Source organism: Pinus tabuliformis, chromosome 2_2 (genome assembly GCF_031772625.1).
Source record: "Pinus tabuliformis cultivar Carrire ecotype Pingquan chromosome 2_2, CPIR1, whole genome shotgun sequence".
NCBI classification, from domain to species: Eukaryota; Viridiplantae; Streptophyta; class Pinopsida; order Pinales; family Pinaceae; genus Pinus; species Pinus tabuliformis.
The window spans coordinates 431,106,825-431,122,293 of NC_142300.1; the positions used below are offsets into that span (position 1 = coordinate 431,106,825).

A 15,469-nucleotide genomic window follows, 5' to 3' on the forward strand; every position below is an offset into this window, starting at 1 on the left:
TATAAACAACTCACTATTTTAGTTAACAAAAGTTACCATGTTTCTAACAGCATACTTGTCTTTTTAGCAAAGAGACCATCTTCGTATAAACAACCGAATCGATAACTAATATTATTCAAGATTTTTTTGTGAATTATTTGTACTTAAAATTTTCATGGATTTTGTTCATTTATTTAAATGGGCAGTCTAGTCTACAATGCTTGATTCATTTGTTTGATATAACAGTGGGGTCTCCTTACCAATATATGCATTTTGGATAGAAAACAATGTTTTAAATTTTCACTACTTTCTTTCTATTTTTGTACACATTTTCATTCTGCATGATATGGGAACATAGTTAAATAGGAAGTAGCTATTTGCAGAGCTCAACTCGAAGAAGTGCCCATTTGTAGGACTCAAGTCTAAGTCAAGTAATTCACATTATATTATATTTTCAATGTGGTTTAAGTATCCTTAGATTGATCTTCGTGTTTGCAGGTTTGTAAGGGGTTAAGTTGTGCAAGCCTAGTGCCCACAACTTTCCAAGAATGAACAGATGTGTGGATGGATGACCCAAAATTACTATTTTAGATTTCTTGCTATATATCAACATAACAAGGAATAAAATCAAATTTAAATTTTCATAATTGAAGTAGGTATTTTAAATAACATTTTTTTCTATGTTTTTCTTAATAGATTTAAAGTTAAGAGCGATCTATGCTGGTTTATTCTAGTCATAGAACTGAGATATGACTTTATGTTTTGTGAATGAAGAAAATAACTTTAAAAATAAATTAGTGCAACTGATGTGGCTAAACAAACTCCTAGGCGCCTTTTAAAATTTCATAGGAATTCACTAGGGTCCTTGCCATTGACAATCTCATTCAGGACTATTGAAAGCTCATCTAGAGATAAAGCTAGGTCACAAAGTCTCTTTTTCTCTTCGGTAAGCTTACACGATACCATATAAAGGCTCCTCATGCAGGACTATAGAAAGATCATCCAAAGATAAAGCTAGGTCATAGAGTCACATTTGCTCTTCGATAAGCTTACATGGAACCAAATCAAGGCTCTTTTTGGTAGCTTCTTTCTTGTAGACTTTGGGTTTCGAACATCATTCTATAACATTAAACAAATTCTCTTTTGATTTTTTCTTGGTTGGAGATTCAACCCAAAGAAGCTTTTAAGGCCAAATTATTCTCTTTGGTATATGAACCCTTTACATTATATATTTAATCTCTTTGTAACATCATGATAAAACTCCACAGAAAAACCATGGCTTAAAAGACTGGTATAAAACCAAAATCATGTGAAAAGGATGTGAATCCCGAACATGTCAACTGGGCCATTTGTGTTCAAGGTTTTTTGAATATGTGATTCTCCAGCGACTGTAATGGCCATATATCTATCTATGTGTTTGAAGGGGTCAAGTTGTGAATCTTCATGGGGTTTTTCTAAGTTGGTTGAAGACTCAACATCACTTCTTTGCCTAAAGACAAAGCATCATTTAATTATCGTGCTCCAATTTCAGTGATGGGAGATAGTAATTAGCAATGGTGATGACTAAGCATCATTTAGACAATAGATAGTAATAATGCTGAAATTCAGAGATCATTTTTATATATTAAAAAAATGTCTATGATTTTTATTAAAAAATTCCTCATGGACCGGGTTAAAACCAATCGCCATATCACAAATTTAGTTATATGACAGTTTATGAATAAAAACTTTTATTAAAAAATTCCTCATGCACTAGGTTAATGCTAATTGCCACATCACATATTTGGTTATATGACAATTCATGAACAGTTTTGGAAGTGAACAATCACTTTGATTTAAGTGGACTATATAACAATTTATTCATTTATTTTCATCTATTTATGAGTAAATAAAATGTTGGAAGTGAAAAATCATGAACCGAGTACAAAGTTTTTGAAGTGAAAAATCGTGAACAAATAAAGTTTTGGAAGTGAAAAATCACTATGGTTTAATATCTTTTATTCATATCCATGGTTCCTTCAACACACGGGTAGATATTCCTTTTAAGACAATTTTGTTTACAAGGAGGTGATTTCACTGTGTAAGAATTCAAAAAGGATATATTTTAAAAGTTCTTGAGTGGGCCTCATGGTAAAGAGCATGTGTTTCCTCCTATGAGGTCACAGGTTCAAAATGAGAGGGGGTAGAGTATGTATCCATTCTAGACTTAGAAGTGAAATTGTTGCACGGAAGTGGGTCTCTTGTCCCACAAACAAGGGGGTCTCATACACCAATTTGGTGTCCATAATAATAATATATGTTTGGTATATAATTTTGAATAAGTTACGAGGTAAAGAAACAAGGGGGTCTCATACACCAATTTGGTGTCTATAATAATAATATAAGTTTAGTATATAATTTTGAATAAGTTATGAGGTAAAGAAACAAGGGGGTCTCATACACCAATTTGGTGTCTAAAATAATAATATAAGTTTAGTATATAATTTTGAATAAGCTATGAGGTAAAGATTGAGTTTTTAAATTTGAATATAAATTTGTGCATGGAGGTGTATCCCTTGTCCCACAAACAATGGTGTCTCATACACCAATTTGGTGTCTATAATAATAATATAAGTTTAGAAAGTAATTTTGAATAAGTTATGAGGGGTCTCATACACCAATTTGGTGTCTATAATAATAATATATGTTTGGTATATAATTTTGAATAAGTTATGAGGTAAAGAAACAAGGGCGTCTCATACACCAATTTGGTGTCTATAATAATAATATAAGTTTAGTATATAATTTTGAATAAGTTATGAGGTAAAGAAACAAGGGGGTCTCATACACCAATTTGGTGTCTATAATAATAATATAAGTTTAGTATATAATTTTGAATAAGTTATGAGGTAAAGATTGAGTTTTTAAATTTGAATATAAATTTGTGCATGGAGGTGTATCCCTTGTCCCACAAACAATGGTGTCTCATACACCAATTTGGTGTCTATAATAATAATATAAGTTTAGAATGTAATTTTGAATAAGTTATGAGGGGTCTCATACACCAATTTGGTGTCTATAATAATAATATATGTTTGGTATATAATTTTGAATAAGTTATGAGGTAAAGAAACAAGGGGGTCTCATACACCAATTTGGTGTCTATAATAATAATATAAGTTTAGTATATAATTTTGAATAAGTTATGAGGTAAAGAAACAAGGGGGTCTCATACACCAATTTGGTGTCTATAATAATAATATAAGTTTAGTATATAATTTTGAATAAGTTATGAGGTAAAGATTGAGTTTTTAAATTTGAATATAAATTTGTGCATGGAGGTGTATCCCTTGTCCCACAAACAATGGTGTCTCATACACCAATTTGGTGTCTATAATAATAATATAAGTTTAGAATGTAATTTTGAATAAGTTATGAGGTAAAGATTGCGTATTGAAATTTGAATATAGATTAAAATATATATATATATATATATATATATATATATGGATTTTAAATTTAATAATTAAATAACCATAAATTAGTATAAATTTATTGTAATTTAAAAAAAAAATTAAATTTCTCATACTGCAAATCTTTTTTTAATGTAACACTTGAAAAGATTTACACCTCATCAAATTTAATTTTTTTATAATTTTAGTAAATCTCATATTGCTTTCCTTTACACCTCTTAATATAAAGTTATCTATAAAATTTATAAATCTATATCAACTAAAATATAAATAGGCATACCTTATTCACATTTATTCATACACAATACTCATCACCATTTCTTAAAAAAAATCATATTACCTAAAAACTTTTAAACCTCCACTGTATAATTTCCCTATAATAATAAGATTGTTATTATTATAACTTTTTAATACAATTTAACCTTAACTGATACACCAGCCATAAAACAACATAACATATGGACAGCTATCCATTGGTCATCTACTATTATTATTTTAGATTGATCTTACCACTGTACGCAATGTCGACAGCTATTTTTTAAGTTTCTTAATTGATAATCTACCTTCTTGGATTGGTCGACATACTATTTTCCTTTCCTCTCCTTCCAGCTGGACAGTAAGCGTTGCTCAGCTTTGCTCAGCTTCTTGTTTTTATTCATCTTTGTTTTTTTTAATTTAGGATAATTATTTTATTCATCTTTGTTTTTTTTAATTTAGGATAATTAGTAACTGGTGAGAGTTATCCTGGTGTTGCTCAGCTTCTTGTTTTTATTCATCTTTGTTTTTTTTAATTTAGGATAATTAGTAACTGGTGAGAGTTATCCTGGATCTGAACAGATCCAGATCAAATCTAACTGGCTGCCACTATAAACCGTTATCCTAAACAGACCCAGGATCAAATCTAACTTATCCTGAACAGACCCAAATCAAATCTAACTGGCTGCCACTATAAACTTAGGCTAGGCCTACTCTTCTAGCCAAGGCACAAGAAGTCAAATATATACTCAATAAAATTTGAACCCTCATCTCGTGGGTTTCTACCACGACACAAGAAGTCAAATATATATTCAATGAAATTTGAACCTCATCTTGTGGATTTCACCCAACGAAATTCACCGCTAAACCCCATATTCATCTTTCATCTTTGTTGACAGGCAACTACCTAGGAAAGAGGCAACCGCCCTGAGCACAACCCGATATAATGAGAATCCGGAGTCTTCAGTTTCCTCTGCTTTCATACGAGTTATCTCCCATGAGTGATTCAACAGGTTCCATTAGAGGCCAGCACTCTGTTCCGCTTTTTCAGAGAAGGAAAGTTAAATCCTCAGCTCCAGACATGTCCTTTGTGCCTCAGAGCACCACTTTGGGTGTTTACTACCCAAACGCGCTGTCAAAGTTGGACACCATTTCGCCCAAAATGAAGCTATCCCAGCAGCGGCAGAAGATGAAGAAGAAGGGAAGCCCCAGAAGTACATCTGATCCGGAATTTCAAGAGCTAAAAGGATTTATGGATCTTGGTTTTGACTTCAGCCACGACAAATTGAGCCCGCGACTACTGGATCTTCTCCCTGGATTGAAGCGCTTATTAATCGATGATAGTATCAACAAGAAAATAGAGTTTCGAGAATCGCCCTTGGAAAATTGGGATTTGCCCAGCCTGAAGGCAACAGGAGTGGACATAAAAGCACATCTGAAGCTCTGGGCGCGTTCTGTAGCTTCATCACTAAAATGCTAGCGCGAAGACTACGCGAAATTTTTGTTCGGTAGAACTGTACAGCAATGTTTATGCCGCTTTGTTTGGTGATATTCCCTGCCAAGGTATTCACTTCCTCCCAACTCTATGATTACAATTAGGACATTATAGTTAGTCCTTGAAGTTTTTTTACCAAACATTCTTCTAGCATCTATGGTAGATGACCCTCTGATAGATGAGATTCATGTCCATGTAACTTGATTCTATATGAAGTTGATGTTTCAGATTGTTGTCATAATATGTAACTGAAGTATGATAACCCTGTAACAGAGGTGGTAGGAAGTAAGGGATGTAAGATACTACATAAATGTGAGAAAACATCAGATGAGAATGAAAACACTACAGAGTTAAGTCCTTGGAGTGCTTAAAGTTTTATGACATGGGTATATATATGTATATATATTTGTATTCATATGCTATGACAATTGAATTAATAGAAGTGTGTTAAAATAGTGTGTTAAAGGACCTCTGGTTGCTCTTCATTTGTAAATCTCTTCAAGTATCTTCTCTATATGATTTCATGAGGTCTTTCTCACTCTAATTTAGCTTTGCCCTTTATTCACTTGCTTGTTGTTCCTTCAAAAGAGGCTCTCTCAGTGTTTGCAGAAGTATTCCTGTCAGAAGAGTGCTCTGTTGAAGTTTCCAGCGTTTCCTATTATCTTTATTGTTTTGAATCCAAGGTCTTGCATAATCTTTTGCTACACAGATGCAATGTGAGAAGCTCTTTCACTGATTTCAACATGGACATTTTAAACCCTAATTTCAAGCTGAATGCAAATTACTTCTAGTCAAATGTATGATGTATTTCGTTACAAGGGTTTATTGGACATTGTAAAATTCAGAAGGAGAATCCCTTTCTGATGATAAATATTGAGATGCTCAAAAGTATATGCTCAGGGGAATATGGTTATTTAAGACCATATTCTCTTTCATTTCAGGGCACAGAGTGATACTGATAGACCTTGGCAGCGTCTTTATATTGTTTCTCAATATCTCAATTATGTCAATACTGCTGAATGTGAAAATCAGCCAGGAACTCAGCCTACCGAAACCTCAAAATTTTGATCATATTGACGACTGCTTTGAAAAGTTTAAGTAGTTGAAAATTCATCTGACTGAATCAGGAGATCAATATGTTAAATTACACAAAACATACATCGATCAAGTTTACCCTGATGTTTAGAAGGTTTTAACCTGTAATATTTTTCACCATGCAATACTTTTCCCCATAATTTAAACTCTATTTTTTCCATGTGCCATACTTTTCCTGATAGCATTGCAAAAAAATGCGCTGTAAGAATCCTCCAACTTGTTTATTGTCGATCATGCGAAATTATATACGGGAAATTCTCAGACTCGTTTATTGACAAACAAGAAAAATTGTGAAATGCAAATAATTTTCACTTCACTGATTATGCACAGGTGACAAAGGGCAAGATTTTTCAGAAATAATAAAATTCTAAATTTACGAATTTACGACAATCTAAGGAATGAAGAAGCTTGGAAAGAAATTGCGACTCTCATGGCAAATCTATCATTCCCGTAAATGCTCTGATTCAAGTGTTATCTGATATGTACAAGCAAAATTAATTAAAAAAATAAGGTAATACTCCTTCAATTTCCTTTCTCGCCTCTATTTTCATAGCTGCTAATGGCATTGGAGAGAAGGTCAGCTTATAAATTTTGTGGTCATCATGGGTTTTCTACTTGTACTTCTCGTCACATGAAACATAAATTTCGATTTTTTTTGGTTTAATAGTCTTTATAAAAAAGAAATGTGTAAAATAAATATATAAGTGAAATTGGTGAGAAGAAATTTATAATGAAAATAATAAATGTGATGAGGTGATTAACGCAGGGGATATAATGATTGAAAATGATCAGATTCTTAATATTCATACTATTTCATAGACAACCTTAAGGTAGTTGGACCAAAACACATTATTGCTGTCTATAATGGGGCAATATAATGATTTAAAATAATTAGATTTTTTTTAGCCATTTTAAGTCTAAAACCATGGTTGATTGGTTTTGTTTTGGACTTAAAAATGGAATTGTGGATATATTTCGGATACACTATATTTTTCTCATTCCAAGATCATATTTCGGATACACTTTATTCTTCAAATTCCAACTACAAAAGCTTACCAACAAGAATGATTAGTTTATTAATGTTATCATAATTCAAAGTAACCATTACAATGATTGGAAGAAGACAGATTGTTGCTCTATTATACGGAGGATATAATGATTTAAAGTAATGGATCATATTTCAGATACATTTTCTTCTTCAAATTCAAACTACAAAAGCTTACACAGAAGGATGATTTGATTAGATTATTAATACTGGTCATAATTCAAAGATAATCCTTAAAGTGGTTAATACTGGTCATAATTCAAAGATAATCCTTAAAGTAGTTGAAACAAAACCGATTGTTCCCTATAATAATTTCAAATATCAGATTATTAATAATTATCCTATTTCAAGGATAACACTTGCAGCAATCAGAACGAAATAGATCATTACTATCTATCATATGGTTTAATTCTAATTTTTTTTTCTTGCACTACATCAACATACAAAGAAAGTTGAATAGATGTATCACTGAAAAAGAGGTTGATTAATTATTAAAGGAAAAGGGCTAAACTTAAGCCTAATGTTACAGGGAAAAGTGTCTATTTAGAACTGCTCTATCCCACTAAGGTGTGACAGCTACCTTAGAAACAAACAGAGAAAAGCTACTTTTGTATTTCCCTTATGAATTATAGATAGAGAGGAATAGAAAGAACCAACCTGTGTCTTGCGCTAATCCTTTGATTCGATCCCTCTCTTCTTTGATAGTTTCCAACTACCTGCTCACTAACACGCCCAGCTTCACAAAGTACCTGTAAAATCACAGAAGCATAGCACTATACAAAGACATGGATCTATATTCATAAACAAATTAGGATCAGATTTAAGTTGATCATACAAATGTAACAAGCATCAATGATACAAAAGCATGGAGGAGAACTCAAATAACTTTTATTGATAAACAAGGAAAGATTTAGGAGGAGTTACAACCAGTGGTTCTGACCCAGCATCAACCTCCCAGCAAAGAAGCCCCTCTTCACCTCAAACAAAGCTTAGATCACCCAACAATCTGATGTTTGTCTCTAGAAACCAACAACAATTCCTTACAATATGCAAAATTCCAGCCTCTGGATCTCTGGGATGAGGGATCCATATATAGATATCTGTAAGGGGGATGAGTCAGCTTGTGATTTGATTAGTGTCTTCTCTCTGTCAGTTCTTGCTTCCACTTGGAGACTGAGGGCCTCTTACTCATCCTTGGTCGAATTCAGTGAGGCAAGTGTCACAGGAGAAGATTCTGGAAGCTTCCATTGCCTCTCCACCTCGCGGAATGACACTGCCATTTGTCATTTCCCGCCCATCGCACCCCACAGAAGGGAGTTTTGAAATGCAACGCACCCTCATAGTGCATTTGGGTGAGATGCAATGCACCTAGCCAGTGGAGCAGCTACAATGATCCTGTTTTGACCAATTCTGAGCAGTTTCTGGTGGAGAACTTCTGGGAGAAGCTGTAATGTGTTGACCTTGTTCCTTTAGGAGTTAGAACAACACTTTTAGGGACTTAGGAGCCCTTGGTTTATGGACATTTCATGCTTGGAGTTGTAGGGCACAAAAATGTCTATAACAGTTGCCCCATAAAGTATGAGGCCGTTAACCTTTTGGTGTCGGGTGAAATGCTTTATTATGAGGATCCGAAGTTCTTTCAATGCTGGGAGGAGACCTGTAATAAGATACAATAAAATACCTCATCTTCATAATATTTTCATGATCTAGCTGAGGCGGGCATTCCCATGTTCAGCTTTATAAATTCATTTTCATGTACATAGGACAGACAATCGTCTGAGTGTAGACTGATGATTCTGATAGAGCCATCATCCTTTTGGTAGGATGATTATCTGTGCTGCAATGTTGTACATTTAATGTCTTTATTTCCCTGAATATATATCACAGCCCGGATGGATGAAACTAGATCCGGGGTCTTCAATCTCGTCCGATCTTCACTCGAAGTACAAGTCGATCCATGTGAGAAAAGTTCTGAAGTCGAACATGGAAAGACATCACTTGATTACCAGTCAATGATGTAAACTATTAACAAGCGCGAGAGGAATCACCGATAATGATAATGACCGTCAAGGTACTGCAGTACAATTCACGTGGTGTGAATAAAGGACTTGGCGTCGAACACCACGCAAAATATTTCGATCGAAGGCCATTGATGTAAACCTATCGCCGGAAGTGAGAAACTTGCCATTGAGGCATGCAAGCTTCAAAGTACTGAATGGGGTGTTCCTAGATCAACTTCTTGGATAATGAGCTGATGTCGACAAGAAGTGATCCATCACATGAGGGCCTTAATGAATCCCACAATGACACGGAATGGAGCAAATAATTTTGATGGAGGTGAAAACGATCTGGTGATATAAGGTTCAGGGTGGCGGTCATGAAAGAATGGAGTATAATGTATGGTAGTGGGTGAGACACAAGTGACTTCTCTGGATGACTTCTCTTGAACATATCGGCGACACTGATGTGATGGATTGGTAGCATTAACCCCAAATGTGGATGGTATGGCGTGACCATGGCGATGTGACCGGTGAATGAAACAACCCAACCCGACTTGGACACAGAGCGGAAGTGTCATGTTCAAGAGCGACTTGCTACCAACAAAGTTTCTTTGAGTTTTCTTCCCAATTTTTCCCCAGTCATTGCTGACCAATACCTCTTTATTTTTGTCAAGCTTGAGGAGGATAACATATGCTTGTTCTATAATTTTCCCTTCGGGAAAACCCATCGCTATGTTTTAACGAGCCTAGCGATAGTGAAACTCATTCTCGTCTAAAGACAAGTTTGTCGCTATTAATCTTTTTAACGAGTTTAACGACAAAGATAACTCAGTCCTTTTCAATTTTAGAGAGTCTGAAAAGGAACGTAAAGGTAACTCCAAAATTCTTTTTTCGTCATCTAATCCCTTAAGTCCGAAAAAGTATAAAACGATACAGAAGGGATGAATTTTCGATAGTTTTAACGAGCCGAACAAAACAAGCGCTCGATCTTTTTGTGTAATAATCCCTCAGGTCCAAAAAGATTAAAATCTAGAGGAGGGATAGCACTTCATGTCCCTTTAACGAGCTGGAGAGGCCAATGGCTCGGCAATCTTTTCATATTTTACGAGTCAGTTGAAAAGAGCTTAAAGGAGACTCGTCTTTTGAGGAGCGAGTGATAAAACGGGTAGCAGCTGATTCCCGGTAAGGTTTGGAATTCTCCAATCACAACAGTGTCACAAGGATGGCTAGTGAAATCACTCTTCGCAGCTGTTCCTCAAAATGGGTAAACAATCAAATGGAAGTGAATGATCGGCCAGTGAAAAAGTGGAGGTGGTGATGCAAACACGACCAAGGCTTTAATGGCTGAAGGACTACATTCACGATGGTTATTTACTGGGGAATAGTTCATTTTTTAGCAAGCTTAAACGCAGGTGGAAACATTTGCTCATGTCTTATGATTATTTTTTAACGAGCTTGAACTATGTAATAAAACTGCTCGATTAGATGGTCTTGTTTTGATTTTACCATAAATAGCTTTGTCCTTTCAAAGATCGTACTGTATTTTCAACTGCTTCATCAAACCAGTCAGAAATGAACAATATATGCTTGAAAACGAGTTAGAACACTAATATTTTACTTTGAACTACGTAAAAGTAATGAAAATGTTTTTTTACCTCTCATTTTACCATTTCATTTGAACTTGGTTTGTTGGAGCTTTGGAGGTGCTTTTCCCCCTCGATTTTCATCAGCTGATTTCAGGAGATTCTGTGGACGATTCTCGGCGCCGTCTGGACCAGGTAGGAGCTAAACCTGAGCTCTTTCATTTCATGGTTTCCATTTTGCATTTTGAGCTTGATTCCTAGCTTTTCTGAGTCCCTGGGGTTTGAAGAACTCGTTCTGCCATTAGCGCACCCTCAGTGTATCAAAAACTGCGTTGAATGTTGGCCTGTCTAAAGGCTATCTGACATTCAACGCACCTAGCACACTGCTGCAGGTGCGTTGGGTGCAAAAAACGAATTTGATGCACAATTTTTGATGGAAATTTTGCCTGTTTCTTACCAAAATCAAGATCCAACTCCTCTCTTGTTTGTTTTTCAGAGATATTTGGAGTAAGATGACCATTGCATGGCGAGAACGTGAGCATGAAGAAGAGGACATGCTTGCCCTACATGATCCAGTTACAGTGAACGCGCTGCGAAACTGTGGCTTGCTGAAGTTCTTCCACATTTCTAGCATGAGACAGCAGATCAACTTACTGTAGTATTTGCTCGATGCTTGGGATCCTACCAATCAGGATTTCCAGATCAGGGGAAAATCTATCCCCTTGACTGTGGTAGACATCTATTTCTTGACTGGCTTGTCGAGGCAGGGTGCCCCCATCTCTTTGTCAGGTTCGGCCCGAGGAGGTGACTCTATGAGAGATTATGTTAGCCGGTACTGCAGAGAAGGATCTCAGCCGAGTAAAGACGGCAAGATCATCATTCGTGATGTCACTGATAGGTCCCTCAGGACTATTCTATTTACTTTTGGTAGGATGGCCGGTGGTGCGGCTCTTCTTGTAGCCAACCGATCTTACATGCAGCATGCCTTGGAATGCCTCCAACCGAAGGTGTTCAACTGGTGTGACGCAGTACTTCTTGTGATGAAAGAACAGTTGACCAAGATAAAGAGCGGGAGGTTGAAAAACTTTGGATATGGTTCTATTTTGACCGCCTTTGCCTTGGAGAAGATACCACTGATGCAGCCGCAATACATTGCACTCGATCTACCTTCTCCTACTGAACCACATATGCAGAGATGGGTTGACCATATGTCTAGGCATGCTGGCCAGTCTCAGATTTCATTTTGTGATACCTTCTTCAGGTGGTTTGGTCGTCAGGAGATGGTTTATTCTGAGTATCCATACGCTGGCATGGACTTCCAGGGTGATCCAGATTTAGTACTGCCGGATGGCGAGCAGTGGGGCGCCATTGGTAAAATCTTTGACCATATTCCTGTTTATCGTTTTTTCTTTATAATGTCCTTGTGCTTTATTCTATCAAAATTTTAATCAAACTCATGTGTACATGCAGATGTTGGTCCTGTTTGTCCAGTAGTTCGCCTGAGAGTACCGGCTGCTGCCCCAGCAGGAGAGGCCGTTGGAAGGGCTATCCTTCAGGATCTCGACGTGGCTGAGACTCTCACAACATTACAGGAGCAGTTTGAGGGCCTCACTCTTGGTATTCCAGATGTGAGGACTGACGAGCTACCTTTGAGGTTACAGCGACATACTACTGGTGTGCCTAGACGATGGACTCGTCTCTTACGCATGATCGCACAGGCTGTGACTTGCTATCACGAGCATCATTAGACTAGGGTGCCCCCTAGCATTTTGAGTTTTGGGTCATTTGGCCGATTTTGTCTTAGTTACAGAACATTATGTGTAAACCATAAACAGTTATATATATTTTTGATTTTCAGAGTTTTACTTTGGTTAAGTTACATGATCCAAATGCAAACATTGATGGTATATTTCTTTTTATAAATGTTGCAAATGTCTATCTAACACATAATTTGCTAATGAATCAGTTAATGTGTTTAAGTTTATGGAAATATGTTGATATTGAATAAAATCAAATTGTCTTTCCAAAATCTTAACCCTTAGGAACATGCGATAAATAGTTGGGTTTCGGACGGAATATATACCATTGAGTTGTAGTATTATGAGTTGTGAGTCTAGCCTGACAATTAGTCAACGTATACCATGTGTGATGGCATCAGAGAGAAGTTCTATCAACGCGCTATATTCAACGATGTTATTCGTTGATCGACCAATACATACACCTCTGAAACTTACTAACTCGCCGCTTGGGTAAAAAATGGCCCAGGCTGCGGAAGATAGGTTCTGCGAACTATGACTCGCTTCGTCGGCATATCCAACACATGACTCCAATAGGTTTGACATCTGTAACAAACGTAAAATGTGGATTACTTGACCAAAATAAACACTTTAGCGAAAACAAAAACATAACAAAAGCATACTGGTTACCATTACGTATAGTAACGCTTGAGGTACAACCCATTACGAGGTTGTGCCAATGGAATTCCATCATAATCCATTAACTCGTAGGCTGCTTTTGCTAACACTCGTTTAACAATATAGGGGCCCCTCCATAAAGTCTTAAATTTACCTGCTCCCAATTTATCAGATTCTTGGTCGTAAAGCAAGACCAAGTCACCTTCTGAGAAGACATGGGGTTTGACATTTTTGTCGAACTGCGCCCTGACTCGTTTCTTATGGGCTTCGTTAGCCAAAGCGACATCACGATGGGTTTCATCCAATTGGATTAATTCCAAGAAACGATCTTCTTCTTCTGAAGTTACGGGGAGGAGATCAATTGCGAGTTTGAGAGACAAGATTTCACAATGGATTGGTAAGACTGCTTCCAGGCCATATACCAGTTGGAAAGGTGTGAACCCGATTGCATTCCTTACCGATGTTCGGTAAGTGCACAAAGCTGAGCACAGGATTAGGTGCCATCTTCTTTTGTGAAATCCAATCATCCTTTGCAGCATGCGTTTGAGGACCTTGTTGATTGCTTCAACTTGTCCGTTGGCTTGCAGATAATATGGAGTAGAGCTGTCGTGAGACAACCCTAGTTTGGCAGCTAATTCGACCATCATGTGATTGCGAAAATGCGATCCATGATCTGTGACTATAGCCTGTGGCACGCCGAATCTGGCGACTACATGATTGAAGAAGAAGAGGGAAGCTATTTCACCAGTATTATCTAATGTAGGCATCACCTCGGCCCATTTGGTAAAATAGTCAACTGCAACTATGATGTACCCATTCCCCCCATTCGAGGTGGGGTTACATGTCATGAAATCGATGCCCCATTTGGCGAATGGCCCAACAGCAACTATTGGTTGCAGAGGTGCGGGTGGTCTTCTGGTTTTGCTATCGAAAATTTGAGAAGCATGGCAACTTCTGACTGTGGTTATGCAATCTTTGAACATTGTTGGCCAGAAGTATCCTGCTCGTAAGATTTTTTTTTGCACCGTAGCATATCCAGATTGATGCCCCCCACACGCGCCTGAATGACAATCATTCAGGACTTTTTCGGCCTCCTCATGGGTGAGGCACCTTCTCAGAACTGTATCGATACCACGATGGTAAAGTGTATCACTGACGATCATGTAGTCTTTGCTTGGTATCGAATACGTTTTTTTTCGGAGTGGGAGGTGTTTGGCCTATATTTTTGGGTTTGGAGATAAATGATTATATCCCCATACCACTCATTGCTTGCAGATATCAGAAACAAACTTTTATCCATGATTGTTTCTTCGGATGTTTCATCATTGGACGACGATGGGAGATCGCACAATAATTCTGCGAAAACTAGAGCTTTCTTTGACTTGGATTTTACAAATTCCATATCAAACTCTTGTAGGATTGCTATCCATTTTGAATATTTTCCCCCCAGCAACTGTCGTGACAATATATAAGTCATGGGGTTACAATCTGACAGAATGGTAGTTTTCCGAAAGAGGACATAGTGTCGAAATCTCTGTATCGCTTGAACAGCTGCGAGTGCTAGCTTTTCAACGTAAGAATATTTGCTTTTTGTATCATTTAAGTTTTTTCTTAAATAATATATAGGATGTTCAATTCCATCGACTTCTTCAACCAAAACCATTGCGATGGTCGTATCCGCTGCAGCCAGATACAGGTTAAAATCTTTTTGATAATCAGGAGTGTATATTAATGATTCTTTCATTAGGGAATCTTTTAAAGCATCAAAGGAAGCTTGTGCAACCTGATCCCAGACAAAGGGTACTTCCTTTTTCAAAAGACGTGTATAACCTTTAGCAAGTTCGGCGTAATTTGGAATGAACCTCCTCAGAAAGTTCCCTTTCTCTTGGAGTTTCTGAATCCGAAGCAAATTCGAAGGTGGAGGCAAATTTATGATTGCCTGGACCTAACATGGGTCGAGACGAATCCCGTCCTTTGAGACTACAAAGCCAATTAAACGACCAGAACTGACGCAAAATACACGTTTGTGTGGATTGAGTCGTATCTTGTAGTGTCGACAATGTAGAAATATCACTCTTAAATGCTGCGGGTGATCAGTCCGCTTTCGCGAATGAGCCAGAAGGTCGTCGAGGTATGGTTGAACGATGTTTT

At 36.8% G+C, this 15,469-nt stretch overlaps 1 protein-coding gene across 1 annotated transcript; it reads left to right on the forward strand.

The window, feature by feature from the left end:
• The first annotated feature begins 4,519 nt into the window (after positions 1-4,519).
• On the forward strand, positions 4,520-5,649 carry LOC149193107 (uncharacterized). The gene has a single exon (XM_089406546.1). It carries the CDS (start codon positions 4,633-4,635, stop codon positions 5,164-5,166), a length of 534 nt encoding a protein of 177 aa, XP_089262672.1. The 5' UTR covers positions 4,520-4,632; the 3' UTR covers positions 5,167-5,649.
• Positions 5,650-15,469: the final 9,820 nt, after the last annotated feature.

Bases quoted from the DNA above. Each gene is read 5' to 3' on its own strand.
- LOC149193107 (XM_089406546.1), top strand. From the start codon at position 4,633: ATGAGAATCCGGAGTCTTCAGTTTCCTCTGCTTTCATACGAGTTATCT.